Raw genomic sequence first — 15,940 nt, forward strand, 5'->3', positions numbered from 1 at the left:
GGTGTCGCTGTCCATGAGACATATGGAAGGAAGCTGACAAGGACAGTTGTCTCACAGAACACTAAACATGGTCAGAAAGAAACAGCAGAGTGTGCTGAGGGTGTAGCAGAGAAAAGCTTGAGTCAGAAAGGGATAGTCTCAGGCCTCAGGACTCCATTCTGGTCATGAGAGAGATTCACATGAACAGCAGCCTCGAGGAAGTGGGTGCAGGAGAGCAGCTTTATTAATCTACCCAGGCTTCTGGCAACCCTAACAGTGAGCAAGCCAGCCTTAGAAGCAGAGCCTAAAATGGGACCTTTCCTCCTGGTTCTGCACTTTGAAATGCAGGGGTGATACCTAAATCTAGCAATTTCAGGAGAAGCCAGCCAGACCCAGGAAAGGCCAGAGGACAGTACTGAACATGTTCACTGAGGGCCTGACACAGCTGTGAGGGCAGCATCTTAGGCTCCAGTGCCTCCCTGGGAGGAGCCATGCTAGAGCTGAAAGCCAGACCTACCTCACCCTGGATACCCCTTTTTTTTTCCTCTACCAGGAGAAGTGAAAGGAAATGTGACAGTGTAGTGAGGCTTAGTGTGGGGCTCAGCAAGAAAGAGCCTGTACCCTCCTTGAATGAACAGGCTGTTGTGGAAACAGCAAGAGGCAGGAAGCCATTGTGTTGTGGAAGCAGATCAGGGCACAGAGGTGTGGATCTTGATTGGAGAAAATGAGACCCATGGAAGTAAAGTTAGTTACCTCCAACCACAGCATGTGATCCATGTGGGCTTAGAGAGTGGTGTGTGATCCGTGTGGGCTTAGAGAGTGGCGTGTGATCCGTGTGGGCTTAGAGAGTGGCGTGTGATCGTGTGAGCTTAGAGAGTGGCGTGTGATCGTGTGGGCTTAGAGAGTGGCGTGTGATCGTGTGGGCTTAGAGAGTGGCGTGTGATCGTGTGGGCTTAGAGAGTGGCGTGTGATCCGTGTGGGCTTAGAGAGTGGCGTGTGATCGTGTGGGCTTAGAGAGTGGCGTGTGATCGTGTGGGCTTAGAGAGTGGCGTGTGATCGTGTGGGCTTAGAGAGTGGCGTGTGATCGTGTGGGCTTAGAGAGTGGCGTGTGATCGTGTGGGCTTAGAGAGTGGCGTGTGATCGTGTGGGCTTAGAGAGTGGCGTGTGATCGTGTGGGCTTAGAGAGTGGCGTGTGATCCGTGTGGGCTTAGAGAGTGGCGTGTGATCGTGTGGGCTTAGAGAGTGGCGTGTGATCGTGTGGGCTTAGAGAGTGGCGTGTGATCCGTGTGGGCTTAGAGAGTGGCGTGTGATCCGTGTGGGCTTAGAGAGTGGCGTGTGATCGTGTGGGCTTAGAGAGTGGCGTGTGATCGTGTGGGCTTAGAGAGTGGCGTGTGATCCGTGTGGGCTTAGAGAGTGGCGTGTGATCGTGTGGGCTTAGAGAGTGGCGTGTGATCGTGTGGGCTTAGAGAGTGGCGTGTGATCGTGTGGGCTTAGAGAGTGGCGTGTGATCGTGTGGGCTTAGAGAGCCCCTTTCTAGGTCTCCACCTTCCTTTGTCTCTTCCCAGTGGTCCAAGGGGATTTGGAGGTTCAGCTTCACACCGCCAGTGCTGCCACCACTACTGATGAGCCGTGACATGTGGACAACTCTTTGCCCCTGTTGCTGCCCCAGTGTCCTTACATTTCCAGTGGAATTAATGGTGGAGCCGGTGGCATATTGTTTTTGGGAACGTCTAGCTGAGCAGTTAGCTAGTTGTGACAAATTGTAGATGGAGACCCTTTGGATGTTAGATGTGCAGATTTAAAAGGAGAGAGCATTGATAGATTTTGTCATTAAGACTGATCCCGTTGCTTATTTAGGGAGTAGCATAGTTGAAAATATGAAGACTAATGTTTACGTTGTCCTGCTTTTTGAGCTCATCCAGATTGAAGAGGTAATGGCTGTAGCAGTCACCTTGTGTGTCCTGTTTGTGACCAGGTTGTCCTTTGGTGTGTCCTTTATTTGTAGCGAGTCCTGGTTTTCCAGTAAAGTTGCTCTAGACTATACTATGCTAAACTATACCACCTGTGAGGATTGCTCTGGTGGGGTTCTGCATAATGTTTCCTAGGACAGGTGTCATAAAAGAACCCATGGGATGTTACTCCGGAAGGGCAGCTGATAATTCTGAAGTCGCACATCCTGCACATTGGCCTGGAGGCCTCACTGCATGCTGTCGTTTCACAGTCCCGTCTGCCTGCACCCTGACACTGTAATACCATTCAGATCTAAATTTCAGTGCATGTTGAGCCCAGATACAGACGATTGGGATCCGACTTGCTGTTAGTTTGCAGCTTGTTTAGATGTCTACTGATTCTGCCTTTGACAAATTTAAATAAAATTGATGATTTTGCAGGATTTACTTCAGACTGTTGCCCAGTGCAGTGGGCTGTTGTTGAAACACAATAGCTTTTAAATTGAACTGCTTATAGAGTGATCTGCAAAATCTTTCTAGATGTCTCTTTATAACGCTGGTGGTGGGCGGAGAAATCATTTGTTTTTGCAGGCAAGTTAATGGGCTAAAATGGCAGTGGCAGCTACCTTTTCTTAGAAGGCTTGAAAAGTGCACTTAACTGCTTGCTCAGGGCATTTAGAGTAAAGAATAGTGCACAGTCATTTACTGTCCAGTTTGTCTTTGAGAATATTGAAAAGCAGAGGACTGTGTAGGTGTGTATGTGTACGTGTGTGTGTGTACGTGTGTGTGTATGTGTGGGGCGGGGCGGAGGGAGAGGGAGAGAGAGAATATTATTAGTTCTCTATTCTGTTCATTATGTAAGTGAATAAAGCTGGGGAACAAGAGAACTGGTTTTTTGTTTTGGTTTTTTTGGTTAGTGTCTTTTTGTGTTTTGTTTTCCCCAGTTTTAGTTGTGAGAGAGAGAGAGAGAGAAAAAAAAAAAAGGATCGAATTCGAAGATCTTATTCCACCCAAATGCATAAAAATATTGGCCTTGTTAGTTTTAAGGCTTTATTGTTGGTTTTGGTCTTTGAGACACTCTCATGTAGCCCAGGCTGGCTGGGATTCCTGCCTGCTTGCTGTCTGCCAGGTGCTGGGGCTGTAGGCACGAGTTTCCATTGCCTGGCTTCTGAAACTTTTGATAAGATACTGTTACCAAGAGTTTGCTAGTTTGCTATAATATTTTTATTAATTCTTTTTATAAATAAGTTTCTACATTTTAAAAATGGTGGCTTGGAAGTTTGTAAACTCAGTTCTAGAAAATTCCAAATGTTAACCCTCTTACTCTACCATCTTGACTTTTCTCATTGTTGGCACTGATTTTTAATTCTTTCAAATGTTACTATGAATGCTTGGAGTATTAAAATACTGTTGTTTTAATCTTAATATACCCATGTGTCTGAAAAGTTTCAACACCTCCATTTTGTGGTTGTATTTTTCATTGCAAAAGAGAATTTTAAGTATGTTGCCAAAAGAAAATTACTTAAAATTGGACAATAAATTATCTTATGTTGCAGAATTCTGATTCCTAGAGTTTCAGTATATAATAAAATATTTAAGAAAAACAAATCTAGCATAACTGAGCTCTGAGTTGCCTATATATTTTCATTTGGAGTACCTCTCATTATGGAAAGCCACTTGAATTGCTCCAGGCTGGGAACTTAATGCTCCACTCAATTACTATTCTTTAGCTCAATTTAAAGTAATAGATTGGGAGTAAGGTCTTAATGCAGTGTAACCTTTGGAACATTGGAAATAACCTCTTTCTTTCCAGAAATCAGTGTACAGTAAGGATATTAGTTTTATCATGCTGCATGAATAGATTTGACATAGCCCTTAGGCCCTTTTATATTGCATAAGTAGACTGATTTCCTCTCAGTCACTAAGTTCAGTTTAAGCATGAATTAAAGTTGATGCTGTTACAATGTTACAAAATATGTACTTCATATTTGCCACTATTTTTGATGACCTCCAATTTTGCTGACTCAGTTTAGACATATATTTTTATATTATATCATTATTAGGAAACAAATATTTTAAAGGAATTTGACATGGCTGATATTGTGATAAAATTGTAGCCATGGAAAGATTCTCATTCTTGCCTTCTTCCTTTGAAGTCACACTGTGACCATCTGTGATGTTCTGCAGGAAGCAGTGACACTTTGAGGCCTTGTGAAGGGACTTGATGAAAGGCATGTTGTCTGTTCTTGTCAGGCTACCACTTATGGCAGCCATCAGCTTTCTCACTTAGTATGAAAAGCATGTTTTCTATGCTAGGTGAAAATGTTCACAGGAACTAATTTACATGCCCTCTCAAATTCCTTTTGGAATAGGGGAGGATACAAATAAGCAGATAGTAATAAAACTAATTTGCATACTCTAAAATGTTGGCCTTAATGGTTCTGATGGAAGGTTTCCAATTTGTAGCAAGGCAGCAGTTTTTAGGAAAACAAATTATATTGAAGTGTACTTTATTTTTAAAAATTATAATACTAAAGTACGGTGTAGCCCACTTCTGTCGCAGCAGCATGAAGCAGTGACAAGAACAAGCAAAGGCTGCAGCCACCCAGATTTGGTCTGGAATTTGGTGGACTCCAAAGGGACCTAGAGTCCAGACAAGTAGTTCTTACCTGTCTAATTCTTTCCAGGGCATTTCTTTGAAACCCATTTAAAATTTTTTATTTATGTAATGTGTTGTGGGACATTTTACTTGCATGTGTGTCTATGAGCTTACGTGTACTTGGTGCCTGTGGAGGCCAGAAGTGGCATCCAATCCCCAGGGACTGGAGTTAGATATGGGTGTGAGCTGCCGTGTGCCGGTGCTGGGGCTCAGACCCAGGTCCCGTCGTAAGAGCAGCCAGCACTGTTAGCCCCGAAATCAGCTTGACTGAGATGACCTTTGTGTCAGTACTGGGTAACTGGAGCCGCCCCTAGATGTAGACGTTCAGTGAATGAGCAAATCCACAACACCTTCGCGGTCCTGAGCTTTCCTGTCTGATGTTGAGCAGTGTGTGACCATCCCATTTCTAATAATGTGATCTGCTTCTCACACTAGGTTCCTGTGGCTAGAGCAAGCATTCTTTGGCTAATTGGAGAAAACTGTGAACGAGTTCCTAAAATTGCCCCTGATGTTTTGAGGAAAATGGCTAAAAGTTTTACTAGTGAAGATGATCTGGTGAAACTGCAGATTTTAAATCTTGGAGCAAAGTTGTACTTAACCAATTCCAAACAGGTAAGAAACTGAGCCTTATTCTGTCTGACAGGCGTATTCCTTAATCCAGCCCAGCCCCTGAGGCCTTCCCGTGAGTCACCCTGTGCTCAGCTACCCTGGGCCCTGTTTGCGTTGCATCCTACGGTGGATGGCAGGAATGTAAAAGGAAGCCATTCTGATTTAGTAGTAGAAAAGACAGACAAAAGAAGAACTGTGGTAGAGCAGCTGAGGTACAGTGGTCGTGAGGGGTCAGAAGGTCTGAGAGGAGAGAACAGGGCACAACCGTGAAACTGCTCAGGGAATTTCGGAATTTGTAGAGGTGTATACTATGATCTGAGGAGGTTGGGCCTTTGACAGTTGTAGTTCGTGAGGGCGGGTCCTTCTAACCAACATCTGCTGACTTACACATAAGCTGTTCATTATTATTACCGTCATGTTATCACCATGCCCTTTTCTTCATAGTGGCAAGTAGCCAGTACCTGGATAGAGTCCTCCATTTGGAAATTCTAAACTGTGTTCAGGGTCTTTTTACTCAGTGACTTTGGGGGCAGCTTTGGGTATGCTCTTGTTTTTCTTTGAGCTAAATCTTCTTCATGACAGCTTGGGACACCGTTTCTAAAGTACGCTGCTGTGTTCTAGCATGAGGCTTCCAGGTGACTCCTGTATATATTATTACTCATAGTCAAAATGCAATGATTTTTAAAATAATTTTAATATTTCATATAGTTCATTAGTTTTAAATGATATAAAAATAGACGTTGTATCCTGTGGATTTGTATCCTGTTTCCAGTATTACTCCCTCCTTTTTCTTATTCTTTTTTTCTTTTTTTTTAAAGAAAAGGTTGGGAAAATTACTGAGTGAAAATTAGCACTAACAAGTAGTTTTATACACCATCATCTTGACAGTAATTTTTAGTTATGTGGTTCATAACCCAGAGACTGAAGTGATTGTTTTGGCTGAAATATAAGAATATTTCTACGTGTGTTTAGTTCAGCCATCTTCACAATGGAGTAGGTAAGAGCAGCCAGTGTTTAGAGCCAGCTTTCCACGAAGTCCTCAGATTTTGACCTGTAGTCCTCGGTAGTACAGTCTTCAGACTGTAGACCTGATTCCCCGGGATCTTGATAACTCATTGGAGCCCTCCAGAGTTTTCATTGAATCATGTTCTTCTAGAGAATGTGTAAGTTCTATGTGTGTGTGTGTGTGTGTGTGTGTGTGTGTGTGTGTGTGTGTGTGAGATTTACTATTTATCTGTGTGCAAAGAGAGTAGTTGAGTAATAAATTTTACTTCTTCAGCATGTTTATACTTGCTGCTAGGGAAATGCTGCGAACCAGTCAAGTTCTTGCTGTACAAGCTTGAGCACCTGATTTTGATAGCCAGAACTCATTTAAAAATAAAAATGAAAAAGACTGGTGTGTCAGTCTGTGCTTGCAGCCCCAACACTGAGGAGTCAAGACAGTAGATCCAGGGCTACCTGTTCATTCAGCCTAGCCTAATTGAATTGGTGAGTTCCAGGTGAGTGAGACCTCACTTCAAAAAGACGAGAGGTGTGTGTGTGGAGGTGAGGTGGCTCCAGGGTTTGAGTCTTGCCACCAAGTCTGACAGCCTGTATTTGGAAAGAGAGCGCCAAGAACTCAAGGTGCTATCTACCTCCACATCAGTGTCACCCTGGCTCACACTTGCTGTCTCTCTGCTTCTTCTCTTCCTTTCTTCTCTTTTCTTCTGCTCTCCTCTCCTCTCCTCTCCCTTTCCCAGCCTCCTCTGTCCCCTCCGCTCCTCTCCTTCTTTCTCTGAATGAATGAATAAACAAACAAACCAGCAAGCAAAAATAAATGGAAATTTCTGAGGACAAACAAAAGTAAAGCGGATGGCTCCTGAGGAGTAGTGCCTTGATTGACCTCCAAACTCTACAAGCACAGGCTTGTTCATCCTCACAGGAACACACACACACACACACACACACACACACACACACACACACACACACACACACACCTCCAGTTAAAAAAAAAAAGATGATTGGGAATGTATAACAAATTTTCAAGAGGGAAAACCAATAGAAACCCAAGCTATTCTGTCACAGGTTAGGGTTTGCAGGTAAGCATTTTGAAGCAATGTTAGAAATTTGATCAGTGATTAAAAAGGGGAGCATTCTCATAATGAGTGAAAAGATAAGAAATCTTTGGAGAGAAATATAAATTATTTTAAAAATCAAATAGAGTTTATAAAACTGGATGGGCACTGCAGTGCAGCGGCAGAGGCAGGTGGATTCTCTGAGTTTGAGGATATGCTCATCCACATAGTGAGTCCCAGTCCAACCAGGGCTACAAGGTGAGGCCCTGTCTTGGAAATTTAAAAGTAATCTAGTACTGAAAATACAACATTTGGAAAATGAGCATCCTTCCTGTGGGGAGGCAGGCTGACCCAAGGCTTTCTTGGAGGCCCTGATGAAAAGACAAAGGGAGCTTCAGTTTGCTGTCTCTGCCCAGGAGTGAACTGGCAAGACCAGTCTAGGGCTGGAGCCAGCGCCTGGAAGGAGCTAAGGTTTCTGTTTCTAAGAACTTGGCTTTTCCTCCTAGAAAGTTATCAGTTCCAAGGCTGCTGTGTGCTCAGTCTCTGATGCTCTTGAGATGCCCTGTGTTCCCTTTGTGCAACACTGCTTGGTTAGACTACTGCCAGCTGCCCCATTCTTCCTCTGCAATCAGTATATAAAACGCTATACTTCCTAATCTTGCTTGGTATAAGACATACCATGTGCAAGACCTTCAGGACCTGGCTGGTTTTTTTTTTTTTTTTAATCTTCTCTGTCTTCTGTCCTCTTTATTTTCTGATCTCCTGGTCCTCTCTGAAGAACAACCTACTGGTCCAGGTCATTTACCATTTACTTTGAGGTGTGTGTGTATTTTTGTGTGTGTGTGTGTGTGTGTGTGTGTGTGTGTGTGTGTGTGTGTGTGTGTGTGTGTCTCTCTCTCTCTCTCTCTCTCTCTCTCTCTCTCTCTCTCTCTCCTCTCCTCTCTCTCCTCTCTCTCTCTCTCTCTCTCTCTCTCTCTCTCTCTCTCTCTCTCTCTCTCTCTCTAAGGACCGAACCCAGGGATTCTACCAGTGAGGTAGTATATAATCTGCTTCATGTGACATTTTAAAATCTGACATTGTATGGTTTAAAGCTCCTTTATGTTTTTTAATCTGCTACAATATGACTTGAAATTTTTATTCATTTTTTCAGGATTGGAGAAAAATCTTTATATTCCATTTCTAGTTTTTTAATTTTAATTTTTTACAATCACGTCACAGCCTGATCCCAGCTCTTTCAGATGAAGCTTGTTCTTAGAATCCTTGGGAAATTGGTTTTTTTATTTCTTTCTTCTCTAGGAATTTCATACATATAGGCAGTGTGTTGTGATTATATTTTCTCTCATCCTCTTCCTCTCCCTTGGCACCTTTTTGGGGGGGGCGAGGCAGCAGTTTCTAATCTGCTGTGTGTGATGACTACCCTAGAACCATGCGGTGTCAGCAGTTGGAGCATGCACAGTGTGAACAGGACATTACTAATACACTGCATGCTTTCTCATGGGTCAATACCCGTGTCTGACACTTTCCTCAGTGGTTGGACCAGGACATAAAGTAACTTCGCCTTTTTATTATGCAGTGTTTGTATTCTTAAAAATCATCCTGCTAAACAAAGGCACACCACACCTAGCATGGGAATTCCTGGGGAGATGGGGCTCAAATCACAGTGCTCAAAAAGCTATGTGTTTCTTAAGTGAGGACCTAATAAAAACAAACCCACAGTTTTCTATGTAATAGTTCTTAAGAAATACCTAGAAATCATCATGAGTACAGACTCTGAAATGAAGCCGAGGCTGCGTGAGGAAGCATGCACTGATGGCTCTGCTCTTTGGTTAGATGTCGGTAATGAGAGTCGCCTGGACTCAGGAGGGAAGATGCATGAGGAGCGAGGCTCACAGCATGCAGATGTCAGCATCTGAGGTAGATGTCTGAGGTGCATGTTTGCTGGGTCCATTTTTCTGCTTTCACCCACTATTTCTTGCAGAAGAAATCATACACAAAAGTCACATTGTCCCTGAATTTCTCTGGACCATGGCATCTGAATTAGAGCAAATACACATTTTCAAAACAAGCAGTGGAACAGAGCTGACAACCTCCTCTGTGGGGTTGTGGGGGTGAGGTGAGACCATCCTGGCTTACAGGCTCAGCCCATGGTGCTTCCTCGTTTTCATTTGAGCCCAGGGTTCACATTTCTAGTCAACTGCTAGATTTTTCTTAGGGGAAATGACTTCATAGTAAGGGAAATAGTTCAGCTACCAATAATCACTCATTTCAGGAAGAAACCCACATATTTGGGCTTTTTCTGTTACAAAAAAGTTGGTGTAATCCTTCTTTTGTTAGTTAGTGGAGAACAGAGTTAGATAAAAATACCCAGTGGACAACAGTGTTGGGGTGTTCTTAAGGAAATGGTGTCAATGTGTGTGGAAAGCTAAAGACTTTGTGCTTGCTATAGTTGCTGATGTCTAGAGTTCTTGAGACAAGGCATGAAGACTCAGCATGGGTTTGGTTAAAATGGTTAATAGCAATTAAAAGTGAATAAAGGGTACTTAAAGAAATTTGGAATACTGTCTTGTAGAGGAATTTTAATTCCTTGCCTGCTTTGGCAAGAGATCACATCCAAAGACCTAGGTCTGTGTGATTTGGCTGGAATACGGACATGCCTTTAATCCAGGAGACAGAGGCAAGCAGATCTGAGTTCAAGGACAGCCTGGTATAGAGCACATTTCAGATAAAGAAAAGCTTAGGGCCAGGCATGGTGGTACATGCCTTAATCCCAAACAATGAAGGTAAGTTAGTTTGTAGAAGGAAGAACCCATGTTTGAAAATGATGTCTAACTGAGTGACAAAGTGACAAATAATTATGGCAAGTTGTAAACTCACAGAAAATAACATAGCTGGAAAAGTGCACGATCTGTCCATCAGTAGGACCCAGTCCTGTCAGCACCTGCTACACATAGACAGCATGGTAGGGCTGAAGCTTGAAGCTCTTCTGTTTGCATTTTCCTTCTTCCTCCTTGGTGACCACCACTGTACTGTTGCTGTGTTCCATGCAGTAAAGACATTTTCATTATATGAGTATGCATTAGTCAAATCATATTGCCTTGTAGTTCTGAAAGGTGCATTCTACTTTATTACAGTTTTGCAGCCTTTCATGTCTTGTCTTAGAAATAGTGATATGTACAGATGTGGTTCATCTACTTTTTTATTTCTGTGAGATACTCAAGTTTCACTTCTCTACTACTTAGAAAGTGAGCACTTTTTGCTCCCTGGGTGCATTTTGATTTCCAGTGGGAAACTAGGTAAATCATACTGATATCTTGAGGACTCCTCCTAAAGTTAAGAGCAAGTTTCCTGATTTGGACCTTTTCAGAAATCTCCTCACTTTGCCCTTTGTTCTCATTTGACAAAAGGTTTAGTGCTGTGCAGTGACATCACTGCTCTGTTTGCGCTCTCCCCCTGCCCCCTTCTCTCCCCCCTCTCTGTCCTCTCTCTGTCCTGTCTGGCACGCCTGAGATCCTAGGCTCAATCCCTGGTACTCCCTGATTCAGCAAAATACAAAATGGAGATTTTATAGACAACCTTTCAAGTTGACAGGAGAGTGGTTATTCCTGAATTTAAAGCTCAATTAAGTCACAGCAAAGAACTTTTTGGTCATGAAAGTACAGAATAGTAGTATTGTTTAGATTTGCCTCTAGGGTAGGTTAAGAATTCTATGTAGCACTTGGGAGGCAGAGACAGGCAGATCTCTGTGAGTTTGAGGCCAGCCTGGTCTACAAATTGAGTCCAGGACAGCCAAGGCTACACAAAGAAATCTTGTCTTGAAAAACCAACCAACCAACCAAAAAAGAAAAAAAAAAATCTATGCAGTTTCCAAATATATGTATCAATTTCTTATGTTTAAAAATAACTGATGTTAACCAGAATGTTAAGTTCTACATATGTTTTGCATTCCTTGTAGTAGTGGTGTCTTAGGCTTATGACTTTTACATGTCCTTTATTATTTTGTAGTGACTGTTAAGCCGTATTCATGCATTGTATAATGCCATTTTGGCCGTTAACAGGCCGTGTACAGTGGTGGTTCCACCAGTGCTTGGTGCTGCCATGTGTCTGTCTGTGTAAGTGCGCTCTGCCCCACAGCTATGGAGTAGCCTAAATAGCACCTTTCTCAGGGCATAGCTTTGTAATTGTCTGAGAAGAGCACCATTGTCTCAATACATATTTGCTACTTTATTACTTGTTAAAATATTCAGGTAAGGATATGGTGCTCATCTCTTAGAAAGGTGTTTTAAATAATAAATTTCTTAATTTTTAAAATATTTTCCTTCAGATTCCCTTTTCCTGTGTACCAGTCACTATGAGGAGCATATAATTGATATAAATAGTGTTTGATAGCCTTAGCCATTAGTTGGTAACAGTAATGGTTTCTTAAATCTAAACAGGAAAATTAAACTAAAATCAAAATTTAATAAATTAGAGCAGAGGGTACTGAGTATTTCTGTTAGAATACATATATCCCATTTTCTTATATAATTTTTAAATAAAATATAAAGCACTGTTATTTAATGTTTCAACTGAACCCTCAGTGATGTTGAAGTGCCACTCTGCTGAAATGCTGCCTCCTCTTTAAAGTTGCCCTAGACAGATCTAATTCATGATGAGTGCCTTAGTGTCCCACCCCTTAGGATATGTCCAGTTTTAATTTTTAATGAAGCAATGTCCTTAATGGTTATGTTACAATAGCACACAAGTAGATTTATTTACCTCCACTTTGAATCTTAGTTTCTGCAAGAGCACTATTCAGTGCTCTGAGATAAGTGCAGTGGCCCATACATCTAGAACCCCAGTGCTGGTGGGAGGGAGGGACGGACACAGCTAAATCCCCGGTGCTCTTTGTCCAGTCAGTTGACACAACCCATGGCCTCCGTGTTCAGTGAGAGGCCCTTTCTCAAAACATAAGATGAATGCAACAGAGGAAGGCACCCAAGCTGATCTCAGGTACACATATGCGCATACACACACACACAAAATATGTATATGTCCATACAGCACACATATATACAGGTTTTATGATAGAGAATATATTGAAACTGACAACAGTTTCATAATTTCTAATAATAAAGTTGAATTTTGAAAAATACAAGACTTGAAATGGACTATTTTAAAAATATATTATTTAGAGAAATGCTTTTGTTTCTAAATGCCAGTGCTGTTAACAGCAAACAGCAAAAAAAAAAAAAAAAAAAAAAAAAAAAAAAAAAACCAAAAAACAAAAAACAAAAAAAACCTGATTACTATAGTGTGTGGTGAATAATTAATCTACTTATTTCAATGCATCGTTGCATCCAAATATACTTTTTATGTTATGAGGAATTTTATTTTGAAAATATATTTCAATAGAATTGTTCTATAAGCTTATCAATACTTTTATAGCCACAAGTATATATTTTTCATTATTTTCCATCTAAATAGTGTTTAATATATTTTAGAACTTAAATTTTGCAAGATTTAGTTTGGGAGTTAAGATGTTTATAAGCAAAATGTATGACTGCTTCCTCAACAAGTTGCATTCGTAGACTTCATTGCTTTGGTCACCTTGAGGTGCAGATTCTCATTCTCAGAGCTCAGGTGGACTTCAGCATTCACTAGTTGTGAGTTTTCACTCAGTCCTGAGGCGAGTAATGGTTACCTGAGCTCACAGCTCTCCCACCCGGGCATTGACTTCAGTGTTCTCTACCCTACCTATGCAGCCTGGTGTTGAGTTACATTTCTCATCTGTCACATATTGGCTAATTGTCATTCTCTTTTGTTTGTTTGGTTTGGTTTGGTTTGTTTGGTTTTCAAGACAGGGTTTCTCTGTGTAGACTTGGCTGACCTGGCCTCCCTTCGTAGACCAAGCTGGCCTCGAACCCACAGAGTTCCACCTCTGTGTCCCTGAGTGCTGGGATTACAGGCATGGCCCAGTGTGCCCGGCCTAATTGTCATTCTTTTAAACAGTAATCATAAGCCTTTTCTTTACTTATAGACGAAGCAACATGGATAGCAGTTGTTGGTAGTCGGGTTCAGGAAAGGTCTACAAGCATTTTATAATCCTTCTTCGACAAACCTGTGCTAATGCTTTTAAATACCTTGCTTCCAAAAGAAGCCTACTTCCTTCCCTGGTCAGTCCCCTCGGCTGAGTCCTGATGTGGTGTTCTAGCGTTGTGTTTGCTTCTCCCTGCTGATTGATTCTATTTCTATCTGTTTCTAATGTGTGTATAAAATGTTCTAATAGTAATAGTCCTTGGTTATTTTTGTGTGTGTGTGAATTCTATTTAGCTTATATTTACAATTGTGCACATGTAACCTTCTAAATTAAAATTGCTTTTTCATTTAAAAACACTGTAGTTCAAAATACAAACCTATTTTGTTACATTCCAATTTTGGTTTATTAAAATCATCTCAATATACATTAATGCAGTGCGTTCAGAAGTTGACTTAGCAAGCCCGATTATGGTGTAAAAGCTTACGTAAATAAATAAATGACCAATATTACTAGAGGCTATAAGCAGCATGGCGGGAAAATGGAAGAACTCTTTTATCCTAGTTTTTAGAGGGCATCAGCAGCTTGCTTTTATGAAAAAGTAACAGCTAAATGCACTGCAAATAATTTGCAGTAATCCAGTTCAGTGATTCATGTGTCTGCTTTAATGGGTCATAATTCAGGGTAAAGTAACTGAGTGCAGTCAGAGTGCAGACACTGCCTATGCCAGGGACAGTATCTCTTCATAAAGCACACCTCAGGAGAAGCAGTTTGCCAGCCCCTAATACTCTCTGATGTTTTGATGTCCTGCATATTTTTCCGATTAAATTTTGAGTGCCATGTTTTTAGTTGTATTTCCACATTCATTATTCTCACGTAGACCCTTCAGCGGGTTTGCCATATATGATTATTTTTTTAATGATGCCTTTCTTTCCACTTCAGCAGTTTAATAATCTAGCACATGGCTGCATCTTGATGCTCAGCGTTCACCTCCCCAGCACAGAAGAGGACATGTGCGTTGGCTTCAGAATTCCATTTGCCACGTTAGAAATGCATATTCCCCATGGAACGACATTTGTTTGACATAACCATTCATTTTTATTACGTCTTTAAATATGTTTATCCAGAGTTATCAATAATCATAAATAACCGTATTTTCAACTTGTTCTTTTTTTTTTTTTTTTAACAGACAAAATTGCTTACCCAGTACATATTAAATCTCGGCAAATATGATCAAAACTACGACATCAGAGACCGCACAAGATTTATTAGACAGCTTATTGTTCCGAACGAGAAGAGTGGAGCTTTAAGTAAATATGCCAAAAAAATCTTCCTTGCACAGAAGCCTGCACCACTGCTAGAGTCTCCCTTTAAAGGTATCATCTGACGCAGAACTGCAAAACACGCTATCTAAAAATGTATCAGTGTGCCCTGTTGGAATTTATCTCTGAGAAGCATACCCAGCCTCCATGTCGATACATGAGAACAGTGTGCTTGCACCTGTTCATCTGCCCCGGGCAAGCTTTATGTTTGTTAAAGTTTGTCTTTCTGCAGACCTTGTTCTCCTAAATAATTTCAGGTCCTGTAGTTTTTATTTTCATTAGGCAGTTTAACTGAACAGTAGATAAAATAGCTGTTGTGTTCTTGTAGACACAGGCTTTATTTCTGCTTTAAATACTTTTATTTCCTGACATCTTAGTAGTAAGTTAGTAATTAAATATCCATATACATTAATGTCTGCATCTCTAGGAGAAATTATTTCATACAAACATCTTTAATATTCAAGTTCATTTTTCAGAGAAGGAGCTTGTGTTCTTTTCCCCAGCTTTTTTTTTTTTAAGGGACTAATTAAATATCTTATTAGTTAACAAGTAGCTATTATAGTTGGAATCACATGGTTATATAGCTTGGCTTTCACATTGTTTCTTATTTAATTGTTGTAAAATGGTAAATGCAATTCAGTTTGGTACAAAAACTATTGAAATTCTGAATGTGTTTGTGCCACAGCATGTATATGGATTGTTTAACTGCGCTGTCATTCCTAATATTCACAGTAAAGTAATTTTTAGAGAAGCTACATTTCAGAGCAACACCTCTAAACACACCGACTGATTAGCTTTTTTATTGACCGTTATGGGGGAGATTATTGTAATCTATGGGCTGAAATCAGTTTTCTGACCTATGAAGAGCTTCCTGGTTTATATTTATTCCTTGACATTTGTGGTAATATGCCAATTACCTTGAGCTCTGATTATGATTGTTATCTGTTATATACAGCTCATATTGTTTATTTTCTATTTTCCTCTATTTTTAATAGATAGGGATCATTTCCAGCTTGGCACCTTATCTCATACTCTCAACATTAAAGCGTCCGGGTACCTGGAATTATCTAATTGGCCAGAGGTGGCGCCTGACCCATCAGTTCGCAATGTAGAAGTAATAGAGTCAGTAAGTTGACCTTTCTCAGATTACTTTTGTTCTAGCAATGAGAGCTTCTGAGGTAACTACCTTTTTATATAAAAGCCTGTGGGCTGAAAACTGAACACTATTCTCTTGTTTTGAATGTAATGCGTTAGATATACCTTGCCTTAGAGGAACTAAATATTGTGGTTTTCCTTGCCGCTGTACGTGAACTGTTCTTTGCTTCAAGGAAATAGAGAATTGAATTCTCTGC

The 15,940-nt window shown here is 40.9% G+C and overlaps 1 protein-coding gene across 1 annotated transcript in view; it reads left to right on the forward strand.

Annotated features, from left to right (window-relative positions):
* Ap3b1 (adaptor related protein complex 3 subunit beta 1) overlaps positions 1 to 15,940 on the forward strand; it is a 202,242-nt gene that overhangs the window by 99,421 nt on the left and 86,881 nt on the right. The window contains exons 15-17 of the mRNA XM_051172495.1: positions 5,023 to 5,199; positions 14,456 to 14,642; positions 15,584 to 15,714. Coding sequence (XP_051028452.1) covers positions 5,023 to 5,199; positions 14,456 to 14,642; positions 15,584 to 15,714 — 495 coding nt within the window. The remainder of the gene's footprint in view (positions 1 to 5,022; positions 5,200 to 14,455; positions 14,643 to 15,583; positions 15,715 to 15,940) is intronic.

Source organism: Acomys russatus, chromosome 30, assembly GCF_903995435.1.
Source record: "Acomys russatus chromosome 30, mAcoRus1.1, whole genome shotgun sequence".
Lineage (NCBI taxonomy): Eukaryota > Metazoa > Chordata > Mammalia > Rodentia > Muridae > Acomys > Acomys russatus.